The sequence below is a fragment of the Aythya fuligula genome, chromosome 2 (genome assembly GCF_009819795.1).
Source record: "Aythya fuligula isolate bAytFul2 chromosome 2, bAytFul2.pri, whole genome shotgun sequence".
NCBI classification, from domain to species: domain Eukaryota; kingdom Metazoa; phylum Chordata; class Aves; order Anseriformes; family Anatidae; genus Aythya; species Aythya fuligula.
Window position 1 is genome coordinate 20,790,546 of NC_045560.1, and position 24,546 is coordinate 20,815,091.

Here is a 24,546-nt window from a genome sequence, read left to right on the forward strand (position 1 = left end):
AGCCATTTGCCCACACCCCATCCCCCTCAGTAAAATGGGGGAGAAAATTGGGGAGAAAAAAAAAAAAGTGAAAGCTTGTGGATTGGTATAAAGACAGCTTATTAAGACAGAAAAGAATGGAAAATAGTAATAATAATGATAATAGCACTACAAATAATGATTTGTATGAAATAAGTAATGCACACAATTGCTCACAACTAGCTGACCACTGCTCAACCTATCCCCGAGCAGCTGGTCCCCCCACCCTGGCTAGCCACCCCATGTTAATTGCTCAGAATTATGTCAGAGGGTATGGAATAGCCCTTTGGCCAGTTTGGGTCAGTTGTCCTGGGTCTGTCCCCTCCCAGCTCCTGATGCACCCCCAGCCTACTCACTGTTGCTCTGCAACAATTAAAACATCAGTGTGTTATCAACATTATTCTCATCCCGTGTCCAAAACACAGCACCCTGCCAGCTACTATGAGTAAAATTAACTCTATCCTAGCCAATACCAGTACTCATAATATTTTTCCACTGCTGATATATTCAACCAAAATGACACATACTCAGAAAAGGACAGCTCCAAATCAAAATATTTAGCCCATTCATTTTTTTTCAGACTATTTCTGAACACTCTTATTAACTTATTAAGAACATTAATGGTGTGGGGTTTTTTTGTGTGTGTTTTTTTTTTTTTTGGGGGGTGGGGGGAGAAAAAAAAGTCCAACTCGAGGGCAGTATATGTTATATTCATTATATGTGAAAATGGATGCTACTCTTTTTTTTTTTCTCCTGTTGCACCTCTCTTTTTAAAATGATGTTCTATATAGAATCATCAGATCATCCTTTGATCAAAGACATTGGACAAGACACACTAAGTCTAAGTGTTCTACCATATGTAGTTTCTGTAAGTGATACTTCATGTTAATTAACAGGAGTTTTAAAAATATTAATGTGTTACAGAACAACTAGGCTATAAATGCAAGTGAAGCTTAATTGCCTGAGTTAACACTTTGACTTTAATTTTATCCCTACTTAATTCTCAAAAACTCGAGTGCTAGTAAACGTTTAATCAAACATGGAAATAAATAAATAAATAAATAGGACTTTGCACTTATGTTGACACCCAAATCTACATGAGAGTTTCTTGGTGTGTTTTTTCATTGCTCCAACATTAATCAACTCTGAGAAATGCTCCTTTCTTGTCAAAACAGTGCATAATTTTTACTATTCACAGCCTTTTAATGTTTCTGTTTGAAATATCGAGTGATTATATGCAGTGTTTTACCATCCATAGTTTGAAAATAAGTGACAACACAACCAATATTTTTTGAGGAGTTGTACTGCAGTTATGTAAGTTAAACAGATGGTAAAGCATATTTCTGGTATATGTATTCTCTCCTACTGCACCTCTTACCATCAGGGCTTATGTTATTTATTTCACTGGGAAGATTTCACTAGATCCAAACTGCAGGAAGATTTTCTATGTTCTAATAGCAAACCCAGAGAAGCCTCATTTTTGGACATTCATCTATTTATATTTCAGCAAAAGAGAAGGAAAATTAGAAAGGAAACAACAACTTGCATTTATTTTAATAAAAAGCCAAATTTGAAAAAGTAATCTATTTTGCCTTGTGGATGTATCAGTATGTCTCTACTAGTCAAGGATTAAATTATTACAGCAGTTCTGCAAAAGCAATCACTCTGAGAAGTAAACAGGAGAAAAATGTTCCCCAAACACATCTACTTGAATTTCAAGAAATAAGTGGAGCTTACTAAATTCATAAAATACATTGGAAAAGTTTTTCAATTAACACAAACCATTTTTTTCCACGTGTTTTAAATAATAATAATAATAAATAATAACTTAATACTGGTAGTGTTAAGAGAAACTATTGTCAACACTGGGTCTGGAGATTGCATGAGTAAACCAGTCCTTGAAGAAAACTTCCATGCTGAAATTATCTTGCTTAGATGTTGTTTCATGTTACCAAAATAAAACCAGCTCATTAAGTGGCTACAGCCCTGTACCAGTACAGTTTTCTTTATTATGAGTTTGTGAATCTCTCATCTTTGCAGACAATTAATTATTTGGTTGAATGAACCAAACATATCTCAAAATCTTTTAAACTGTTTTATGAATCCTAGAACACAATGACATCTTTTCTTCTTCTAAAAATAAAACCACGTTGCTATCACCAAGGTATGCCAAAGATGTGAACAAAAAACATAATGGAAAAGAAACCAAACTAGTCAAAACTGTGATGGTGAAACACAAAACCAGTGCAAAACAGTGTTCATAAGCAATGAAGTTGTCTGTGAAATAATGATGTATCTTCTTTTTCTCCACACGTACATACAAGGTTGATGGACAGATACTGGCAATTCCAGAAAATTAATGTCACAGGAAACAGATAAATATTTACTAAAACAAAATATCTCAGAATAATAAAAATGCTGTATTTCACACTTGAATAGTAATAATGGGATTTGTGTGTATGTTCATCTGCTCTAGAAGTTTTCAAGAATTTGTAATTGTAAATCACTGTACAGGAATGGCTTTAAAATTATTCTAGTTTTCTTCATTCTACATCTTATCTTATTTATATAAATAGGTAGAGCTTACAGAGAAAGTTTAAGTATTGTAAAATAAATATATATTTGCTCTTGTAATAAATTGTGTTTTTATGACTATTCATGTCATGTTAACATGAGCAAAGATAAACATTATTTTCCTTCCCCGTTGTAATGAAGCAAAAGTAAATCCTCAAAGAGAAAAAATCTTCACATTGCTAAGTAACAGCTGTCTGTCTTTGTTTTCATTCAGTATGGAGATCTGTCAGCTCTGCATCATGAGAGTACTTCATCAAAGGAAACTACTGGGAATGTGTTCAAGGGTAGATGCTAAACTACCTAAAAGAAGAGGCTAAAACATGCCCTATTGTACCAGATAGTAATTTTTACTGAAATGTGAAGTGGATAGATGTAGCACACTCAAAATATCACAGAGGACAATTTCAAGATTATGTGGAAAATGTACATAATGGGCGGAAAAGAACAAAGGACAGAAATAAAGGACAGCTTTTGCTTTAGGTCTCTTTTGTTCAAGACTACAGAAAGTGTCAGAAAGATGAATTTTCTAAGCCAACCAAACTGCTCAAGAGCCAAATTCCACCTTTGGGGTCCTCTTTCCTAAAAAGCATTATATGAAGTTTCCAAGACAATATAAGCCACGAAAATAGACCAACCTTAGAAAGGTTATCTGGATATTTTTATATTGTTTCACTTCTTTATTCTCAGCCAGTAGTCAGAGAATCATGAGTCTGCTGTGATTTACTTATATTTTAGAAAACCATATTTTCCCACTTTTTTTTTTTTTTTTTTTTTGAGAGAGGATGAGCATGCTTTTGTGCACTGATAGAACAAGATGATGAATCTTTAACCAGTGAATATTTCAACAAAAAGTGAGGCATATAATCTCTGCATCCCAGATTAGAATCTGAGCTATGTGTTAAACCCAAGTCAACTACAGAGGCAACAGCAGAGAGTGGAGCACTAGATACTGCTATTGAAGAGGGTTGTGCAGTTCCTGGGCCAGTTCATGGGACAATACCCTAATTCCAAAAGTGTCACAAGGACAGCATTGAGACTCCTGGGCTGTTCTGGCTTTTCTTTCTTCTGCCCACTCTTTAATTTTTTCTGACCCATCCACATAAGCATGATGGAAGCAGCATTACCAAGATTGAGTCCCATATGCTAAAATACGGATTATATCTAGGTTATTTACTTGTCTTATATAATGCCAAAGTCTGGTGTCTGAGACAACAAGGGTTAAAATCAAATAGACTGTGTGCAAAATATAACTGCCTACAATGTTTTGACTTATTTTTATTTTCACTTTGTGTAGTATTAACAGCTATTCTCGTACTAGAAGAATTATTTTTCATCCCCTATTTGGCCTTCAAATTATTCTTCTAGATTCCCAGTCAATATTCACCACAATTCTCTGATAATGTTACTGAAGCAGGAACCTTAAATCACTGAAACAATTATATCAGATTTATAAACTACTCTTCACTTTCATTCCGTTTTTCTTTCTAAACAGAATGAGAAATTTATTCCTACCAGCAAGTGCACAGACTTAACAGCATAGGATCAAGTCTTGTAAAAAGGGAAAACATATTTAAAATCTCCAAGAGAACCTGGAGATAGAACACTATAAACCTTCCTATTGAAAATGTTGTTTCAACGTTCACGTATATCACTTGTTTCAGAGATGGGTCCTCCAAGGATCTTTAAGTGATTGAAAGGATTAAAAAGTTTAAAATGCGAAGCAAAGAGAATTCAGTCAAAAATTGTTCCTAAAGCCTTCTCAAAGAATTTGAAAATAAAGCATTATCAATGTCCACCATCCTGCTACTTTGAGAGACATATTTTCCAATCTGCACATCACAGCAACATATATCATTACCAATACCTGAATTATGTACACAGTTTTCTACAAAACATATTTAAGTGTTTCTGCCACAGGCAAACATACAAACAGGCATACACTGTATAATACTTATTTTAAGAGTTGTGGGTTCTCTAAGACTACTTTTACATCGAGTTCTAAAATGTTTCATAATTATTATAGACAACTCCCAGTAATTTTATTTTTTTTTCTCTTGACTGTACAGTAAAAGCTATAGCTTCTGAGAAAAGTTACCTTCAATTCAAAATATGACTAAGATAAACCTCCTGATCTACAGCTAATGTCACCTGATACATTTTCTTCCAAAAACTTATTGACAGTCTAAATTAGAAAAAGTGTGCAAACAAATTTCAAGGCAGATTTCAGTTCCTCTCAAACTGAGGAAGAATAGATTATAAACAACGTAAGCAAGGAACACATTTTGATAAAAGTGTGCAAAATTTTGTGTTTCTGCAGACACTTAAAAAGCTTGCTATCTGAATCCAAAATATATTGCTGAGGACAGACAGAGAAAGAAAAAACGTATATGATGACAAATTGAACATTGAACATTGTCATGAACGTTGTAATGAATTTTTATATCATTTAATATCCTAGGGGAAAAAAAAAAAAAAAAAAAAAAAAAACACATATAAATAATAACAGCTTTCTAGGCATTTCTTGGATAGATCTGTTTAGGTTTCACTATACTCTTCAGCACTTTTAAAATTCACTTACAGCAGGCTGCTAGATCCTCACTGCTGTCATCAGAGCAGTCTGGGTGAGAGTCACAGGGTGATCCAGGCTCAGTGGATTGCCCATTAGTGCAGATGAATTCTTCTAAGGAGCTGAAACCTGGTGGCTCTGATGGTGTGGTATCCAAGAGCTGGATGTTATTCAGACAGACGAACCCCCCCCTCCTCTGTATTGTTCCTTTTAACATAAGCTGTGGATGGTTAGAGTTAAAATACTTGTATTAACAGACAGGGAGAAACTGTTCTGTTTCTACCGTAAAAGAGTAATATCCTATTTGTAAAAAAGCACTATATGCCTTCCATTAAAAAACGTACCAAATATAAAATCAGAAGCTGAAATTTTGCAATGACTACTTCAAATTGATTTCTCTTAAATTTTTCAGGTAAAATGATTCAACAGATTCCAGAATTAAGAAAAAAAAAATTAAAGAAAAGCTCCAAATATAATAACTATTTGGCTAAAAAACAGCAGTGTCTCTGTACTTCACAAGAGTGCGCTGACATGTAACATCCTAATGACCATGACTTCTGTTCTGAAGTCTCTTCAGAACCTAATTTTGCTGGTGCCCAAGAAAGAAAAATCAGGTTACACTCACAGGTGAAGAAGTTAGAGACCATTATCAGACACCAGCTGCTATAGCATAAGTCACAGCTGATCTCTCTCAAGACAAGAAAGCTGCACCCAGCTATGTAGTGAGATTGGCTCCCGGTTGCTCTTCCAGGCTTTGTCTGGGAGACAACTAATTTTGCTTGAGTCAAAACCTTTCTGGGGACCATGCTAATGTTTTAATTATACTGGCTATCATATGCCAATATATGAGCCAATGTGACAATATATAAGCAGAGCCCGTGTCCTGCTTACTGTTTGAATACCACTCTTGGCATAGACATAGGGATTCAGGGAGCATTTTACTCCTACAGACTTCCCTTTTACTTTTACACAAGCTGATTTAGAGCAACGGAGTTTTAGGAGAACATCTCTTGCTCCTGGTCATTGTTTATTCCAGCTCTTTTAAGTCTCAAAGCAAGGAGATTATCCTGTGTTCACCAAGTTTCTTGTACCTGAGCTAAAGCAGAAAACAAAAGCTTTAGCTTGGCTTGAATTCATTGAGAAGATGAAAATAGTGATAGTGCATAGCACTTAGAGACGCAGCAGGAGTTGGACGCACAAATCAAAAATGGAGTTGTGGGTTTTGACAGGTGTGGGCATGGCCAGAATAGGAGCTTCAGAAAGCAGTCATGTGCAGGAGGCAGAAAACACAGTGGAAGGAAAGCTGGGGAAGATTTTTGGACAAAACATGAGGAAACTAGAATAAACATTTTGGGACATAAGCAGAAGGCTCTAACATACTACACAAGCCCTAGAAAATTGTCTAAAAAATAAGAATTATATATATAACAGTCTTCTGTTAGAGACAATTCTTCAAAATTCCAAAAATGCTATCAGTTCCCTACTAGTTCAAATGGCAGAATGCTGTGCTAAAAATGTCACACGGTCACATAATTACAGTATCTATCCTTCCCTAAGCACAAGTGATCATTCTGTTTTTGTATAAGAAAGCTGAGAGCATATTTTGTATAAGGGCTGCTGAGAGCATAAAACCTCTGCAGTCTTTTGTTTATTTACTTTTGGATACTACAGATAATCTTATACACATCTGGTTCTTTATTTTTTCCTTATAGGAAAAGCGATTGGTCTTTGTCCTTCACACAGATCCAGCTGATGTTGAAACAGTAAAATATAAAGCTTATTTACAGAATTATGAAGAAATATCTAAACAAAAATTACGTAAATTATAAACCTGTAATTCTTCTCTGTACGTTTTTTAAAAAAGGGGGGAGGTGGGGGGGAAGACACTCTCCCACAGTTACTGATTTATGTCATTCCATTGACATAACAAAAAATTCATTCACATTATTTTACTTAATAGCATTTGTATTTTAATGAGCTGGTAATAAGATGGATTCAAATGACCTCCTAAAGAATGGTGAGATGTGTATGCATTTTCTTGCATGGTATTATGTGACGCGCTTGGTGGATGAGGGAAAGGCTGTGGATGTGGTCTACCTTGACTTCAACAAGGCTTTTGACACCGTTTCCCACAGCATTCTCCTCAAGAAACTGGCTGCTCGTGGCTTGGACTGGCGTATACTTCGTTAGGTTAAAAACTGGCTGGATAGCTGGGCCCAAAGAGTTGTGGTGAATGGAGTCAAATCTAGTTGGAGATTGGTCACTAGTGGTGTTCCCCAGGGCTCAGTACTGGAGCCAGTCCTCTTTAATATCTTTATTGATGATCTGGATGAGGGCATCGAGTGCACCCTCAGTAAGTTCGCAGATGACACCAAGTTAGGTGCTTGTGTCGATCTGCTCGAGGGTAGGAAGGCTCTGCAGGAGGATCTGGATAGGCTGTGCCGATGGGCTGAGGTCAACTGCATGAAGTTCAACAAGGCCAAGTGCCGGGTCCTCCACCTGGGGCGCAATAACCTCAAGCAGAGCTACAGGCTGGGAGATGAGTGGTTGGAAAGCTGCCTGGCGGAGAAGGACCTGGGAGTATTGGTTGATAGTTGGCTGAATATGAGCCAGCAGTGTGCTCAGGTGGCCAAGAAGGCCAACTGCATCCTGGCTTGTATAAGAAACTGTGGCCAGCAGGGCTAGGGAAGTGATTGTCCCCCTGTACTCAGCTCTGGTGAGGCTGCACCTTGAGCACTGTGTTCAGTTCTGGGCCCCTCACTACAAGAAGAACACGGAGGTGCTCAAAAGAGTCCAGAAAAGGGTGATGAAGCTGGTGAGGGGTCTGGAGAACAAGTCCTATGAGGAGCGGCTGAGGGAGCTGGGTTTGTTCAGTCTGGAGAAAAGGAAGCTCAGGGACGACCTTATTGCACTTTATAAGTACATTAAAGGAGGCTGTAGAGAGGTGGGGGTTGTTCTGTTCTCCCACATGCCTGATGACAGGATGAGGGGGAACGGGCTAAAGTTGCGCCAGGGGTGTTTTAGGTTGGATATTAGGAAGAACTTTACTGAGAGGGTTGTGAGGCATTGGAGTGGGCTGCCCGGGGAAGTGGTTGAGTCACCATCCCCGGAGGTCTTTGAAAGACGTTTAGATATTGAACTTAGCGATATAGTTTAGTGGAGGACTTGTTAGTGTTAGGTCAGAGGTTGGACTCGATGATCTTGAGGTCTCTTCCAACCTAGACAATTCTGTGATTCTGTGATTATTAAGACCAGGAGCTTTAGGCTACAAACAGGTAGACTGCTTTTATTAATTTGTGGCCAGAGCTTTACTCAAGCGACGCAACAAAGAACAGCAAGCCCTTCACAATATACATATATTTCTTAAATTCCTACACTTCCTAGAAGACTTATAAACAACAAAGTAAAACATTTTCAAAAATCAAACACTTGTCTTTTACATTCATACCTTTAATTTTTCTAGCCCTCTTGGTATCTGTATATCCACTTTGGCCCATTCCTTGTTAGTTGTCATGCTGTTTTCCCACAAGATATGTTCCTCCTGTGGAACACAGAATACGATGTTAAGAAGTTATTTTTAGACCCTTAGTTATGCCACTTAATGTCATTGATCTTTTCATATCCTAGCCAGACCAACGCTATGTATATCAGGAAATACAATTTCACATATTTGTTTGCAATCTTTGCATCAAAGTCTTTGTCAAAGAGGACAAGAAAAACATACTTATGGTGATTAAATGGGTTAATTATATATATACTTATATATATATATAATCATCAGAAGCCAGCTTGGTAATAAATTAAAGCAAATTAGTATAGAAATTAAACCATACTAGGACTGTATTTAACAATGTATTTCCATGGCATTCTCAGCACTATTTTCTCTTTTAGAAGTAACTACTCATGCCAAGTTGTGTTAATATTAGAATTTGTTTTTTTACTTAGAACCAAATTTTGGGGTCTGTCAAAATTACCCTTTAAATTGTGCTAAAAACATGTCATTTGTTTTCAATCAGTAAAACAAGCAGAGTACTACCAAGTAAGTCCTAATCATGTTTTGAGTTACCTCAATCCCCATATTTACTATACCTACTGAGGAGTAGTATAGCAAGAAAGTTAAATATGCTAAAGGACCCTTTATGAATGCACTCAAAATCCTTTTAATGAAAAAAATCTGACAAAATCAACTCATGCTCATTCTGTTTTTGTCAATATTGAAGCTCATACAAAGAAGTATGGCAATGTGAACTTAAATAAAATGTTTCCAAGAATCAGCTCCAGTATAGAGCAAATCAAGAAAGTCAGACAAAAGGGAAGGGAATGGGAGGTGAGAGGAAAGGAGTGGAAGGGAGGAAAATTTACTATAGGATAAATGTACAAACAGATGTACCATTACAAGAATCAACACTGCACTGCCTTTTATGATACAATGCAAAGTTCTGGTCATATCTTTTCCACAAAGGGTATTACAGAATTAGAGGCAGTTCAGAAAACAATGTGAAGCCGGGTAAGAGAAACGGAAGTCTCCCATACAGAGAGAAACTGAAAGGGTAAAAACCTTTACCTTACATGAGAGGAATAAGAGGGGATATGATAGGTATATGAATCCTACCAACATTACAGACAAGGCCAGTTATCTTTTTCCTGCCTTGCAATATATAAAAAAAGAGGAGGAAGACACTGTCTGTTGCTAGATATACCGAGAGGTCTGAGCCAATAGAACAACACTGGTATGATTTGTGACCACTAGCAAATTACTTACCCCCATTGTCCTATAAAGGCTTCAACTGTTGTGACATATTAACAAAGTTGAAAAACTCTGTTGAATATGTCTTCAAGATCAATTATGGAATACTGCAAGATAAGGCTGACCCTAATGCCATAGAAAGCAAATTTGGACAAACCACATGCCATACTGATTTCAGAAATAAAAGTCAGCTGTGAGTTTTCACAATACTGTAAGATGTAGGTATTTGTCAACTTGTTCACATGATAGATATTCACCAAAAGTCTTTCAATTTCAAGGAAATTTCAATCTGCTTAAAACATGCTTGATTTTGCTAAATATTTCAACTTCTGAAGAAAATTTGTTAATGTTAGTAGACTAATACAATAGCCAGATATAAGACACAGGCAAGGATGATGTACTAGGAAGCATACTGCATAGCAGGTTAAAATGGTTAAAAGCCTGTGGCTTAAGTGTCTGCTTTCAGGAATATGTATGTTAATGTATCTAAACATGTACACATTCCTCCATCCATCCATACAGGCAGGCTTCAAGCACACTTGTATATCTTGTAGGAATAAGTATTTACTATTTATTTATTTGGATACATCTGAATACTATAATTTTGTTCACATGAGATTAACAGTTTAGGTACCCATCCCCATGGCCATCTTTCTTTCCGATTTATTTGAATAAAAATAGCTCATGTCAGTAAACTCTTGATTTTTCAGTGTGCCAGGCTTCTTAGCCTGTTTTTACACTGAAGGCAGTAAATCATTTCAGGTGCAACAACTTTTAAAATTAGCTGTTGTAACATGCAAGAGATATTACCCTCTGATTTTTTACAACTATGATAAGCCAATAATACTATTTCCCTTCCTCACAATGTTTTCTCTGTCATATCTGTCTTGCCTGTGGAATTCTTCCATCATTTTAGTATAAATGGGCTAGCCCCTCTAGCACATTCCTTTCTTTTCTAGCTATCTTTTAGGAGGTTCAATGTATTGATTTTACAGTACTTTCCCCTGAGATTTGTTTTGGTGATGCAGGAGAGCAGTTGCTCAAAATACCTTCTCTCTATTTCCCTTACCGAGATATAATGCTATCTAAAACCATTTTTTTGTAAGGCTAAGATGAGCAAGAACTGTGGGATGTGTTCCTTCTTACTATTTTTTCTCTCTCTCTCTCTCTTTTTTTTTTTTTTTTTTTTTTTTTTTTTTAAGATAATGCTACTTGGTTTTGAAGAATGGAAGAGACGATCATGATTTTTTCTTATCAAGTCCATTTCTAAACCACATTTTTTATTTTTGACATTTCTCTACAGGTACATTCACATACTGCTATGCAACTGCACTCATCACACTCATCATTTTGTCTCTCTCCCCCCCTCCCCCTTTTTTTCATTTCAGAGTAATTTGGAACAAATGCTTATTTGTTGCCTCAAAATGATTAATGACCACCTTTTGCTTTTACCGAAGAGTGTACTTGCATGGACTTTGCAAGCATTGCTGAACACTTGCAGAAATTTTAGCGTATTAGGGTAAAAACATGCTTGCACATATAAGCATAGGTCAAAATAATCTTTTATCATTTTATGTTCATCTAAATGGGAGGAATGATCAAGTAATAGAGGGCATGTGATATACTGAACTCAACAATATCGTCTCTGGTTTAAGTTTTCAAATAAAAGTTTAAAATTTATCAAATGCTGAAGACAATATTGCCAAATGTGAATGCAATCACGGGCTGAAATAGAATATTAAAGATAAGTAAGCTAGAAGTACTAAAATTGGAAGGGGACCAGGAAAGATAAATAATGAAGGGAGTATCTTACTATCAGAAATTAACTTTGAGAATATGTAGGAAACTACAGATTTGTGCTCCCTGTTCTCTTGAAAGGTAAGGTAAGGTAAGGTAAGGTAAGGTAAGGTAAGGTAAGGTAAGGTAAGGTAAGGTAAAAGCATAGACTATGCAATTACAGCCTAATCGGCTGAAAGGTGACAACACATAAGACACTGGAACGAATTGGTAACAATAATCTTGTAAGCAGGTAGAGAATTAGGAAATGAGAAGTGTCCATTAGCTGCTTCTGTTGAGAAACAACTCACATTCAGCCAGTGTAATCTGCTACTTTTTGACATAATAAACAGCCTTGAAAAAACAGAAGTGACTTGACTTTGGTGAAACTCTTAACAATCTCGTACAACATTCTTTGAGCAAATTGAGATTTAGTGCATATATAGACACACAAAAAAGTCTATGTTCACTATTCTTCTCCATTTCTAAGAGCAATTTAAATTCCATATCATCCAATGTCATAATATCAATATTAGAAAACAAATTCACCTATTTGAAGGTTGGAATAGATGGTCTTATAGGTCTTTTCCAACTTAAATGATTCCATGATTTTACGATTCTATGATCTGTGGATTATCTGTTAAAAAGGTGAGGAAGGTTAGGGATACATCTGTAACATCTGCAGTACTTTGTGCTCTGAGAACCATACCAAGAACTGCATTAAATGTCCAGTCTCTGTGTCAGTTTTATCAGTACTGGAACATAGTAAGAATTATTCTGAGATAGGTTCTAACCATTAAAAACAGCAAAATGACAGTGGGGAACCTGCACGGTACTGGACCATGCAATTGAGAGGTTATTTTGACTGATGGCCCCCAGGACAGGCACTCTGTTGTCTTCTGGGATCAGAATCAGGCTCACGTTTCCATTTCTCAGTATTTGGCTTCTTTTGAAAATTCATTTGTTTTTCATAAAGAGTTTAACAATACAATAGCAAAATGTGTAAAAGCTACTTCCCCATTCATGTAAGAAGTTTTACAGTGAGTCTGCTAGCTTTCATTTTTAAAGCTACTGAAAAAAACATATTTTTGAAGATTTTTCTGCCAAATTCTGCAATATGAGTAACTTACATCATCTCTAAATAAGTCTACATTCACAAAACACACTTCTGACTGAAGGAGAAATTCAAGTCAAGCATCAAAATGATATAAGAATTCATGGAAACAGAGTAGACTGAACTGATTTAAAAGCTGCCAAAAATGTACATCCGATACATATGTGAGGAATTATTTATCAGTTAATTGAATGTAGGCTCCCAACACTATGGGAACTCAAATACCATTTTTTTTTTTTTTTTTTTTTTTTTTTTTGGCTTATATGTTTTGCTGCATTTTAAGGGAAAAAAAAAAAAACAACTCTTAAACAGGATCCATTGATGCTACTTAGACAAACCATAAAAATCAAGATTGCTAATCTGTCTCAAGGTTACCATAATCATACCTGTGAATTTATTGGCAAGCATTATAGCCCAAATCTCCATTTATTCTGACCTGAACACTGATTATGTTACAGTTCCCTGACACAGTAATAGGTCACTGAAAAACATAATTATTCCCTCTTTATGGACAAAAAATGAGCAAGAGCTTGAAGTCTTTTTCATGAATACTCGAAGATGCAGGGGGAGAGAGTAAGATGTTTATTACTTGTTCCTATATTTAGACCCCTCAATAGTGTTGGGGCTTTTTTTGCATCTTAGCTTTGTAAATTAAGTGTGAGGTGGATCGGCCTTTTTAAATATCTGTGTTGATGGGTGAAAATAATTTAGCTCCAACATCAAGATATGAGACATTAACTCAGCAAGACCAGCTGCCCTATTCTTGCTTTTATTAAGTAAAAGTACTACAGCATCAATACTAAGTTATTAAACAAGGCTTTCAAAAGAGGACATTCTATGCATAGAAATTCTCCACAACAGTTAAGTAAGAAAGAAGGAAATGGTTTTCACTGTTCAAATGGCATTTGTGTTTCAGTTTGACATGGCTGTTCTATCTATTAATAGGTAAAAGAAAAAGAAAATTACTGCTCTGGAACAGTGGACAAATTTAATCAAGTGGCTAAGTAAGTGCTTTCCAGACATACTGAGCCAGCAACTTTCCTTTATTCTGTGTTTCCATAGAGAACATGCATAGTTCAAGCTTTCCTGCTACTGATTTTCCCATTTCCAGTGAGGAAGGGAGGCTAGAAAAGCTGCTGCAGATTCTTCCCTTGAAATCTCCAAATCATTTAATTCTATAGTAGCTGGAGCTTCTCCTTGAAGTCTTATTGCAGAACATTCAACCATCGAATTAATTTATAGCTGACAGTCAAATACCCAGGTTTTACAACTGCATTCATCAGTAGAATGATACAAAGTTACTGCTTGCACAGACTAACTCAGGGGGCCTGCATGTACTAGCAGGCATATATCCTTAAATTTTTGCTGGTAAAAGCTCAGCTGCCTCTTCTTGATCATTTGAAAATGAATGCATGCTTCTTCTTACCTGATTAGTATACAGTAGTGCCTTGAGAACGCTGCTATCTGCCATGGAGTAATGAAATTGAAAATGGCAATTCTTGCTGGAGCAATGACACATGGAGCTGTTAAGATAAGCACTTTCGTATAATGCATTGTCATTAGCTTCTAACCACACCACACAGCCTGAAAATGAAAAAAAAAGTGCACTTTTTCACAAAATGTATCTTTTGTATCTCAGTCTGCAAAAGTAAGGACTGCTTTGCTGCAATTAAACCATGGTCCCCTTATCCCCCACACTGCAATCTGATTGTCATGCTGATTATGTGACTTGGATGTCACCTAAGCATTTCCTATTAAAAAGATAGATATCTATCTGCATTTGACTTACAGAGTAGTCCCAGCAACCAAGAATGACATCAGTTGACAGTATCTTGAAGTTCTTTGTGTGTTAAAAGCTGTGAGCAGGCCCATATTCAGCTCAGCCTCCTTAAATTCACAACCATTCAATCCCTATCTCAAATTTATTTGGAAACTGCTTTTTCTCTCTTCCTATTATGTTTTCCAGGATTATTTTTTTTCCCCAGTAATATTTCTTTGGGCTTTTCAAAATAAGGGGAAATTTGTTCTTCTTTCTTACAGATACAGGAGACAGTTGCATCTCCACCATGCTTAATTAAGGTTTTTATTTCTCAGCCAGAATTTCTGCAACAAAATATTGGGAGTGCATTGTCTTTCCATCTGAAGCAGGCAGGAAAGCATTTTGTGCTCTTCTTGATCTACTGCTCCTTATAAAAGCATTCCTACAGAGATCTAAAATAGTACTCCATCCCTTTAACAGTGTCTTTTATCTTTCAGAAGTAAAAAGGCTAAATACTTTTTTAATCAAATATAGCAGGTTCCCCTCTCCCTCTGCAATGAATCACTGAATGTTTTACTGCCTTCAGAAGTATCTATTAAAATAATAAACAAGGACTGATCAAAGGTCTTAAGTTTGAAGTTTCTGTGTTCATTTCTAAATGCAAGTTATCTCAAATGCAGATGCTACATAGGTTATTTCAAGCTGAAGGGAGAAACCATCATTTCACAAGTTTTTTGTTTGTTAGTTAGTTAGTTTGTTTGTTTTTCCATTCCTTTCCTTTTCATTGTTGGCAGTTTGGCAGTTTACTCTGTGCTATACAACTTTTTACATTGAAATACATGCTTGCAATTTCATTGGAATTAGGTTTGTAATTTACTGACACAGCAGTTACACTGGATAGAAATGGAATATTACAGATGTAACCCAGGATTCTATTTGAAAGACATCAACACAGCATCTATATTTATATAGCTATTGACTTCTGCAGAAGAGAAATATACATTAATGTTAGATCTATGTCTGAATTCAGAATTCTCTGATGCTGTTATAAAACCAAACTAATCTTGTTTACTAATCTCAATGATAATGAGTATTTTTTTTCTTCTTTCATTTAAAATTTCAGAATCTTTTAAAAACAAGACAAAGTGGAGTTAAAGTGAATGCTTCTAAGATAAATTGAGGCTATCTTCAGAAATGGAGACTCCAGAAACTTTCATCCAGCAAATACTGACTTCTTTCTCCCCTCTCTATAGCCTGTGTAGGTAGAACCATGTAGCCTGTGTAGGTAGAACCATGTCAGTTTAACTGGACAGGCAAAATACTGTGCTATACCTTTGTTTCCCTCTTCCAGTGAAACTTTAACTATATTACCTTTAGACACCATCTATTGATTAGCTGTCTAAAGATTAATGGCATTAGGAATATTTTTCTTTCATTATTTACAAATTTTGCAGATCTTTTCTAAGGTCCGGATTTCCTTCAGTTCAATAGACTGCATAGTATTTTAGTGTTTATGCTCTGAATTTCTTTGTGTATTGCTCTCTCAAATTTTCAAGAATTTATTTTTCTGTAGTGCCAAGCTTCCCCAAGCTTGTAGAAACAGAAGTCCCAGAAAAGTCATTTCATTCCTGCCAACTTGGTAATAGGGCTATCAAGTTGCAGAGATGTGTGCATTTCTGGCAAGAAACTCTGGGATCACTGCCAGGAGGACACTCATAGGCTAATGTCTTTCCATAAAACCTTTTTTTTTTTTTTTTCCCTTGTGGCTGCTTAATCAGGTTTTATATAGATTATTTTTTTTTCTTTCAGTTTCGAAGAAAAAATTAATAAACAAAGTCTTAATGGCTGATCTTTCTGGAAAATTCCAACTGCAGTGGAACACAAGTAGAAACAGACCTTACAATTTGTTGCTGAGGTGGTTCAAAGTCATCTTAGAGCTGGGATTGAACATCCTGCTTACATCCTGCTACGCTGAAAGCTCAAAACCTATATATATTTATCTGCTTGTCTCTGTTTTTCCATTTCATGACTTTTAATCTAGGTTACAAGCTTCTAGACTAAATTCTAGAAGCTTTAGACTGAAAGCCTTCAGTCGAAATTAAGCCACAGAATGCCAGCTTTTCTTTTCTACCAAGCTCTCTTCTCTAGCAGGACAAATGTATCTGAACAAGCCCTTTTTAACTTTCCCACTCAACCATTTTGGGGAAAAAAAAGTTTAAATCTGAATTGACCTTGTTTCCACTCTTTGGAGATAAATTTTCATGAACTCAGAAATGAAGGATAAAAAGTAAAAATTAAAAAGTAGCACAATAGGATAAATATAATCTAAAAATTAGACTATTTTCATGTTAAACTTGAGGAATTTTCTTCGTTACAGTTACCCATGAAATATTGAGTTTAAAAGACATGGACATATTTTTTTCTTTTTCTTCATCTCATAAGCATTGTTTTTATTATGCAGAGAATCAGTTTCAACGGTATCTTATTAAATAAATATTACCTCAGATGTAGGAAAATAAATGAATCCAATATAAGAAAAATGAACTAGGGAAACTGTATAGCATGCAGGGAACACCAAGAGGAAAAACAGAGCAAAAATGTACTTTCAGAACAACATTAAATGGGAATATAAAACCTCTGTAAAAACTTTTGACACTAGAGAAATTAAGAGAAAAAGTTATGGTGAAAGTGCCCACAATACAACACTGGAGAGAAGAAGCAATAAAAGAACAAAGAAAAAAAGTCAGCCAAGGACAAAGTATTTTATTAAATTTAAAAATACCAAGAAAGAAGGATTATGCAAAGCCTATAAGCAATCCTTTCTTTATAAATATAATTGTCTAGACCTCTGCTTCATAATTTAGTTCCTTACCCCTCTTCTATTTATAACAGTGAAAGCTTTGATCAAAATCAGAAGCCAGATCTTAGTCAAGCTCTATTTGCACTGCAATTCTAAGCCCTCAAGCATGACATTTTTTCAGTTTGCATACCAATTCTTTAGGTTTTAGAATTTTAGTTAATGTCTAACTTTTTAATTTATGCCTTGAAATCTGCACGAATAGAAATGTTAAATGTATTGTGACATGAGTTGTTGTTATACTTCAAATTTCTCAATATCTTCCAATGTTAACGAAGACTTAACTGCTGTGTGCTGTTTTGATACTTCTTTGTTCTCAGGTTTTCTATTTTTCTTTATGATATGGAAGAATAGAGAGTATCCCCAAACAGTTCTTTGTGTTCGGACTACTCAACTGCCTGTTCATATTCATATAATAATGAAGCCCGTTAAGCCCCTTATTCAATAGGCATTTCAATATGCATTCTGCTTCTGTAGAGGTTTCTTGTAAACCAGTCCTGTAAAAGCTACTCATAGAATTTCAGTATCATTTCTGTTAGCTCAATATTGCCATAAAAGGGAAACCCATATCAATTACTAACCCTTGAGTTATCACATTAAGATATGGCACTGATGCAACATCTCTCAAGGAGGTGTTTTAAATAAAGTCTCTCTCTCTCTCTCTCTCTCTTTTTTTTTTTTTTTTTTTTTGTTACATGTCCCTTTGGAAATTCAAAGGTGCCATGCTTTTATTTTTAAGATAAAATCATCTCTATTACTACATACACTCTGCAGTACATAGATTCTATCTTAAAAACATAAAAATAATAATAATAATAATAATAAAAACATTTAAATTGTGCTTATATGCATTTTGCTTGCTGTTTTATTGTAACTTGACTTACATTTCCTAGAGACTATTGAAATAAATGTCAACAATTACTGCTGAAATATTTCTCAAACTAAAACAATACCTAATCACTCATTCTGTTGCTATCAGTGAGATTGAGCACGTTTCTATGGGCTCAGAGTTCAAGCAGTAATCTCCACACTATCAGTTCCTCAAAGCTGCATCACAAACCACACCATTACAAATTAGTAATTTTCCCTTAATCCCTCTGAAGGCAGTCTCAATAGAGACTTTTTATTTCCCATATTTCCCATAAATGTGTATAAATATTTTCCATAAATGTGTAGATAAGCACTATACAGTGGTTTCAAAATCAGGTGATACTCATTACTTCTGAAAATTGCAACTACATTATTTCTGTTTTGCCTTCAAGAGTAACAAACTACTTTGTATAATGAGTGTTTCTCTACAGCTCACCTAATTACATGTTTAGAATGAATGTGCTGATCATGTGCTCAGAGTAATACTACATAGGTAAAACAGACAAGCATCAAAACAAACAAAAACATGCAAGGGCTTTGTTGGATTTAATGTCACCAAAAGACATACAAAGATTTAACTGTAGAGTAAAGCAAATATAAGTTTATATTGGAATTCTTATGTTAAAATCTTCCATATCTTGCCAGTACATATGTTCACAGCACCCTTACTAAACAGAACAGCAAAGGCTAACTTAAGTACAAATTCATACAATTACTTTTTGTGGTTTTGATCTGTTTCCATACTGGGTCACCACCTTTTTCCAAAAAGCTCTATGTTCTTCATGACAGCTAGCAACTATGCATTAACTTAAGTTTCTCACCTTCAGTATTATTGCTGCAAGATTTCATAGAAAAACAAGAGGCAACCCTGTGGCCAGTTTTTAGTTGTGTCCAAGAAACAAGCTCAGCTGGCTGATCCGAATTCCACTCGCACATACCAAGTTCAAAGCTGGAAGTCTGCAGTGCTAAAAGATAAAGGAAAGCAGTCATTCAGCTTCTTAAGAAGTTATCATTTAGAATACTATTTCCCATCAGAAATATATGCTTATTAAACTTTTTGGCAGCCTTTCTGACTCTGGTTAACTAAAAAGTGGTCAGTCTATCATTGAGTGTCATTTTGTATTTCAGTCTGCAGCCCTGAATGATATCATTAAAAAACAAACAAACAAACAAACAAACACTAAAGACAGATGCTTTATTATTATTATTTGGAGAAACAGACTACTATTTTCCTTATGTGATCATTGCAACTTTGGTGTATTCACTTCCACAGAGAGAGTTGCCAGAAAATATCAAAAATTACTTGTCGTGAAGAGAAATATCTATGTACTTTTCTACATAATGCTACCATAAAATTATTTCAAACTGAGAGGTTCACCTCAGTAGTATCTCCATAATATTTGCATCAGAACACTTCATTTTAGAACCAAAAAGCTCTGAACACAACTATACTATTTCAATAACTTTTTACATTCTTGAAGCTTGAGATGCTAGGTTGTAGTTGTAAAATTTCTGTAATTAATTATGGCTAGAGGAAGAAAGTCATGATTTTAAGCAGAATTACAATATGGTAACAGAAGTTCCACTTTTTAATATTATTGCTGGGGAAAGACAATCTTCTGGTTAAGATGGACTTTTAAATAGCAGTCAGAATATCTCAGAGGGAACAAGAAGATTCTTTACTGAGGAATCAACTTTATGTCAGTATAAATACACATTTCTGTCCACCACATCTTAAAGTTACTGTTTTATTCACAATACCGACATCTCAGTAAAATGTCCTGTCCTGCTGGTCCTATAAACCTCACATTTCCTCCTTTATTTTGGTGTTGTATAACCATGCAACCATGGTTATGAGAAAAGCCTGTTTGCAACTTATTTCCAATGGAAAATGCAAAATTTTAAAATTGTCTATAAAAGGATGAAAGAAGTCTATTCTTCAAATTTCAACACTTAAAAAGAGTTACAAGTAAACTCAAAGGGAGAGCCAAGCTCATCATTAAACACAAATTAGTGGATTTTTTTTTATTCATTCTGCATTTTTTTTATTCCATTGTAAATAAGATTTTTTTTTTCTTTTGACAGTAACCTCAGTCTCTTGAAATAAACCAATAAATTTTCTAGATTTTCATTCTACAGCAACTGATAACTGTGAGTTTAACATTTTGGATTTTCTGCCACCCATCCCTGCAATAGAATCAGAGTGGCTTGGGTTGGAAGGGACCTTAAAAACTAGTTCCAATCCCCCTGCCATGAGCAAGGATGCCACTAGATTAGGTTGCCCAGGGCCTCATCCAACCTGGTCTTAACTAGTCATCTGAATGACCCCACACTTAGTTCTGCATGTTTCATACTAAAGTCTACATCTTTGTAGGCTGACGTGCTACAAAAATTACACAGGGATTTTAATTTAGCTGAGATGTTGCCAGTTGAAATACTCATACTGGAATTTGTAAAAATGTATATATTATAAGTAGCACATATAACAGTTACTCCAGTTTTCCAGGAGAGATTTAACAACAACAACAAAATAGCAATAAAAGTCACACTAGTTTTGCAGACAAGGTAAACTACTTTTGCATTACAAGCAGCTTCAGGAGGACAACACAAACACCTCATTCTCCTTTTTAGTATTCCAATTTAATGCCCTGGGGCTCTTTTTTCTTATCCCTGTGGCAAGCGCAGAATGACAGTCTTAATAAAAGACAGTCTTTGTATACACAATTTGCCAGTTTTCAAGAGACACTTCTGCAGGGCAATTACAGATACTCAGATAAGAATATAAAGTCTTTGAATGGAAGGCATACTAGAACTATAATTATAGGATATTGTGTTACATATGTTCTAGAACATAATGTTAATATTTTCTATTGACATCTGAAATAGTAATTGAGTGATAACTGAATAAATTTTGCAGGTGTTGGGAAGACTGAGGATAGAAGACTTTCTTTTTTTTTTTTTTTTTTTTTTTTTAATGTATGAAGTTTGCTGTTTAGGAAAACTGGACAAGAAACTGAAGTGGTGCATTCTGGGGAGGAATGAGTAGGGAAAAAAAAAAAAAAAAAACATAATGAAATTACATTTATATTTATCCAGCAGAGTTTGGATCAGGAGACTCCTGAAAGCACAAATACGTAAGCTACTTTACTCATGACTCTAGCAACAACATCATATGAATGAATACAAATGAAAAGGTCATTTCACATAGATATGTTAGCGTACATTAGAAATGTAATTTTTAACTACAAATTTTATGCAATTAAAGTGGTCTTCGTTTAAAATTTATCCAGAGATTCCGTAACGACTACAGAAAAAAGTTATTTCAAATTCAAGCTACTATTAATCTGACCTTTTGTTTTAATTATTGGAAGATGTTCAACAGTAAAATTCCTCTTTCAGGGAGAAAATTAAGATCCTTTGACCCTGTTTTTGGCTGTTGGGAACAATTTAGATGTCTCTTAATGAAGTTCACTTCTCCTAATGTGGAGGCACAGAATAAGAATGAATTCTTATTAGAATATGCTTGAGTTCTGTAGTTCAATCTGTATGCCTCACTATATACATGTACTTCAACAGCCATCACCTAAGGTAATTTTAGCACTTAGATTTATAAGCTCTGTTTATTTTTATTTTATAAGCTCACCCTATTTTTGTTTCTATTTTTAACTTTTTCCTCTCTTTACAACAGTATTTGATCTGTGTGGCTGATGTTCTTTTCATTTTTGTTTGCTTTAGAAGCACTCTGTTTAGGAAAAAAGCCAATATATTTGTTAAGAGAGATTTATATCTACCAACAAGACCTGTTTAAACAGTCACGTACGTTACTATATTTTGGAGATGCATTTTTATTTTTTTATTTTTCTATTTTGAACCTTTTATCTGCAGAAATCCTCCAAGGAATAGAGTGAAGTTGTGGAGAATCCTACACCTGTCCTCTTTTCATTCAGTTTCAAATTAATTTTGCAACTAAAGTACATTGTACACTTTACTTGAGTTCATAGGCAAGTATGCTCAAGGTTTTAAAATCCCCACCTTTGCTCATTTATGTTGTAATTTACTGCTAGAAAACTTTTACAAAACAGAAAAGTAGAATGGGCCCTGGCATGAAAACATTTATATAATTGTCCATTTCAAGAAAGTTGAAACATGGACAGATACATCAGTTGAAACATGACAGATAATCAAGCTTAGTTAGCCTAAATTTCACTTCTCCAATACAGACTCTCTTTGAATCATTACAGTTATATTTGTGTCTTGTTCTTAACAGCACTCTGCCTGTGATTGCTCAGCACTCTAAAATGTTAATAACCACATGCATCTGTTTCCCCAATGGGACTTCCAGAGAGCTTTATTTTAGAATGCTGTAAAACAAACAAACAAACAAACAAACTTTCATGAGACCTAGCTGGGTATGTGTTAAATATAGCATTCCATATCTCATCCTCTCATGTTAAATTTAAAGACCAAATTCTCATCATTTGTGCTGTGACTCAGAGGCAGGAATCAAAGTGGGTAGTAGTTTGAATCAGGACTGTACTCACCTGAGGCTGCAGACTGGGTGCCACAGTGAAATCTTCTTGTGTAATAGAGGGCAACAAGTAATCTATTTTTTTACTAGGATATGTTGCATTCTTTTCCCATGAAAGTGTGTTGGGTTAGAAAGAGAAATATGAAATATTTTGCTGAAGAATCCCGACATGCACAGATGATTCAGCTGCAGAGCTGACCAGCCTGACATTACAGCTCTTGGATGTAGCAGAGCAGAACAAAATATCCCCACTACAACTGAGGAGCAGGACCTTTTACACATTTAAAAACACACACAAGTTTCTTAGGAATCTCCCTAAAGTCAGCTCCAAGGCTTTTCCTGAGCTGTCTGAAACAATTAGTTCTTTGGCCTGTTTCTGGCCAAAGATATTTTCTGCCCACTGAGACCTTGGTTTGCTCCTTGTTGCAGGGAGCTCCCAGTGTATATATGTATGTCTATATGTATGGTGTAACATACCAGATGTCTTAAGGTGTTTATTTTCATTCTTTGTAACTCTGTTTAGATGTAATATGACAGCTAATGGTTTGGGGGAATGAAAATGTGATAACGTGGAGTTAAGAAAGCTTTAGAGTAGCATATGGTTCTCTTTGTGTTTGTATTCTAATCAAAGGGAAAGACAAAGCAAAATTATCTGTTTCCAGGAAAAAAAAAAAAAAAAAAAAAAAAAAAAAGAAGAAGAAAAAAAAAAAAAGAAAAAAAGGAAAAAGAAAAAGGAAAAAAAAAAAAGTATGCTTACCAAATGCTGGAGAACATCCTTCACTGAAAGAAATATCATCAATTGCAACAGTTGCATTTTGCCTCTGGGTTTCCACCATCGCCCGAAAGACAACCTACAGAATTTAACAGCAAATCAACAAGAAATGGTATTTACCAGTGCAATAGATGAAGGGGGCAAAATCAAAACTAAAACTAACCAATCAAACAAAGAAACAACAGAAAAAAAAAAAAAAAAAAAAAAAAAAAAAAAAAAAAAAAAAAAAAAAAAAAAAAAAAACTACCAACCACCTTCCAAGATACTTCAGTCTTGTCTATATGGTTTCTATTAGAAACAAGAACTCGAGTCATAGACTTAATTTTGGAGAATTACTTTAGTGGCTTTTGCACATATCTGTGGCTTGTCAGCACAGATATATCATCTAAATCAAGAATGAAGTTGCAATTAAAATGAAGTATCTAGAAACCACAACAAAATACATTAAAACCTAAGCAGGGATCATAATATTTAGGAAATTGAGAGTGTTGTGTTTTATCAAACCATTCTTCCCCTGAGACTGGAAACATGAACCTTTCCTGGTTATTTTCAAAATTTATCAGAGACCTGTACTAAAGCCAGGGCATCAAACACTATTTCAGTCAGAAACCTTTCATTAACAAGGCTTTAGCCAAAACAAACCTTGAGGAGTACTCTGAAAAGCAAAACTCAACAGTTATTCTGCTCTAATAATACAACAGCAATACTTTTCCTAACAAAGCCTTCCATATAGATGAAGCTACAAATAGTCAACATTTCTGTCTTAAGGACAGATTTCTGTCTACTTTAGTAAATGTAGTGACTATACCACAATTCATCAGTTTTTGTGTAGTGAATTAGAAGAGGATTGAGCATCCACAGTCCTTGGAAGAAGCAATGATTTATAGTGCTTAATGTTAGAGGCAAGCATAGATGTATGAAGATAGGCTGTGCTACAGGATAATTCAATAAATTAGTCTCATGCT

At 35.1% G+C, this 24,546-nt stretch overlaps 1 protein-coding gene across 1 annotated transcript in view; it reads right to left on the reverse strand.

Moving 5' to 3' along the window:
- Positions 1–24,546, reverse strand: part of MALRD1 (MAM and LDL receptor class A domain containing 1) — a 253,692-nt gene that overhangs the window by 217,508 nt on the left and 11,638 nt on the right. The window contains exons 5-9 of the mRNA XM_032182284.1: positions 23,567–23,660; positions 19,103–19,246; positions 14,222–14,379; positions 8,607–8,699; positions 5,171–5,378 (exon numbers count right to left, since the gene is read on the reverse strand). Coding sequence (XP_032038175.1) covers positions 5,171–5,378; positions 8,607–8,699; positions 14,222–14,379; positions 19,103–19,246; positions 23,567–23,660 — 697 coding nt within the window. The remainder of the gene's footprint in view (positions 1–5,170; positions 5,379–8,606; positions 8,700–14,221; positions 14,380–19,102; positions 19,247–23,566; positions 23,661–24,546) is intronic.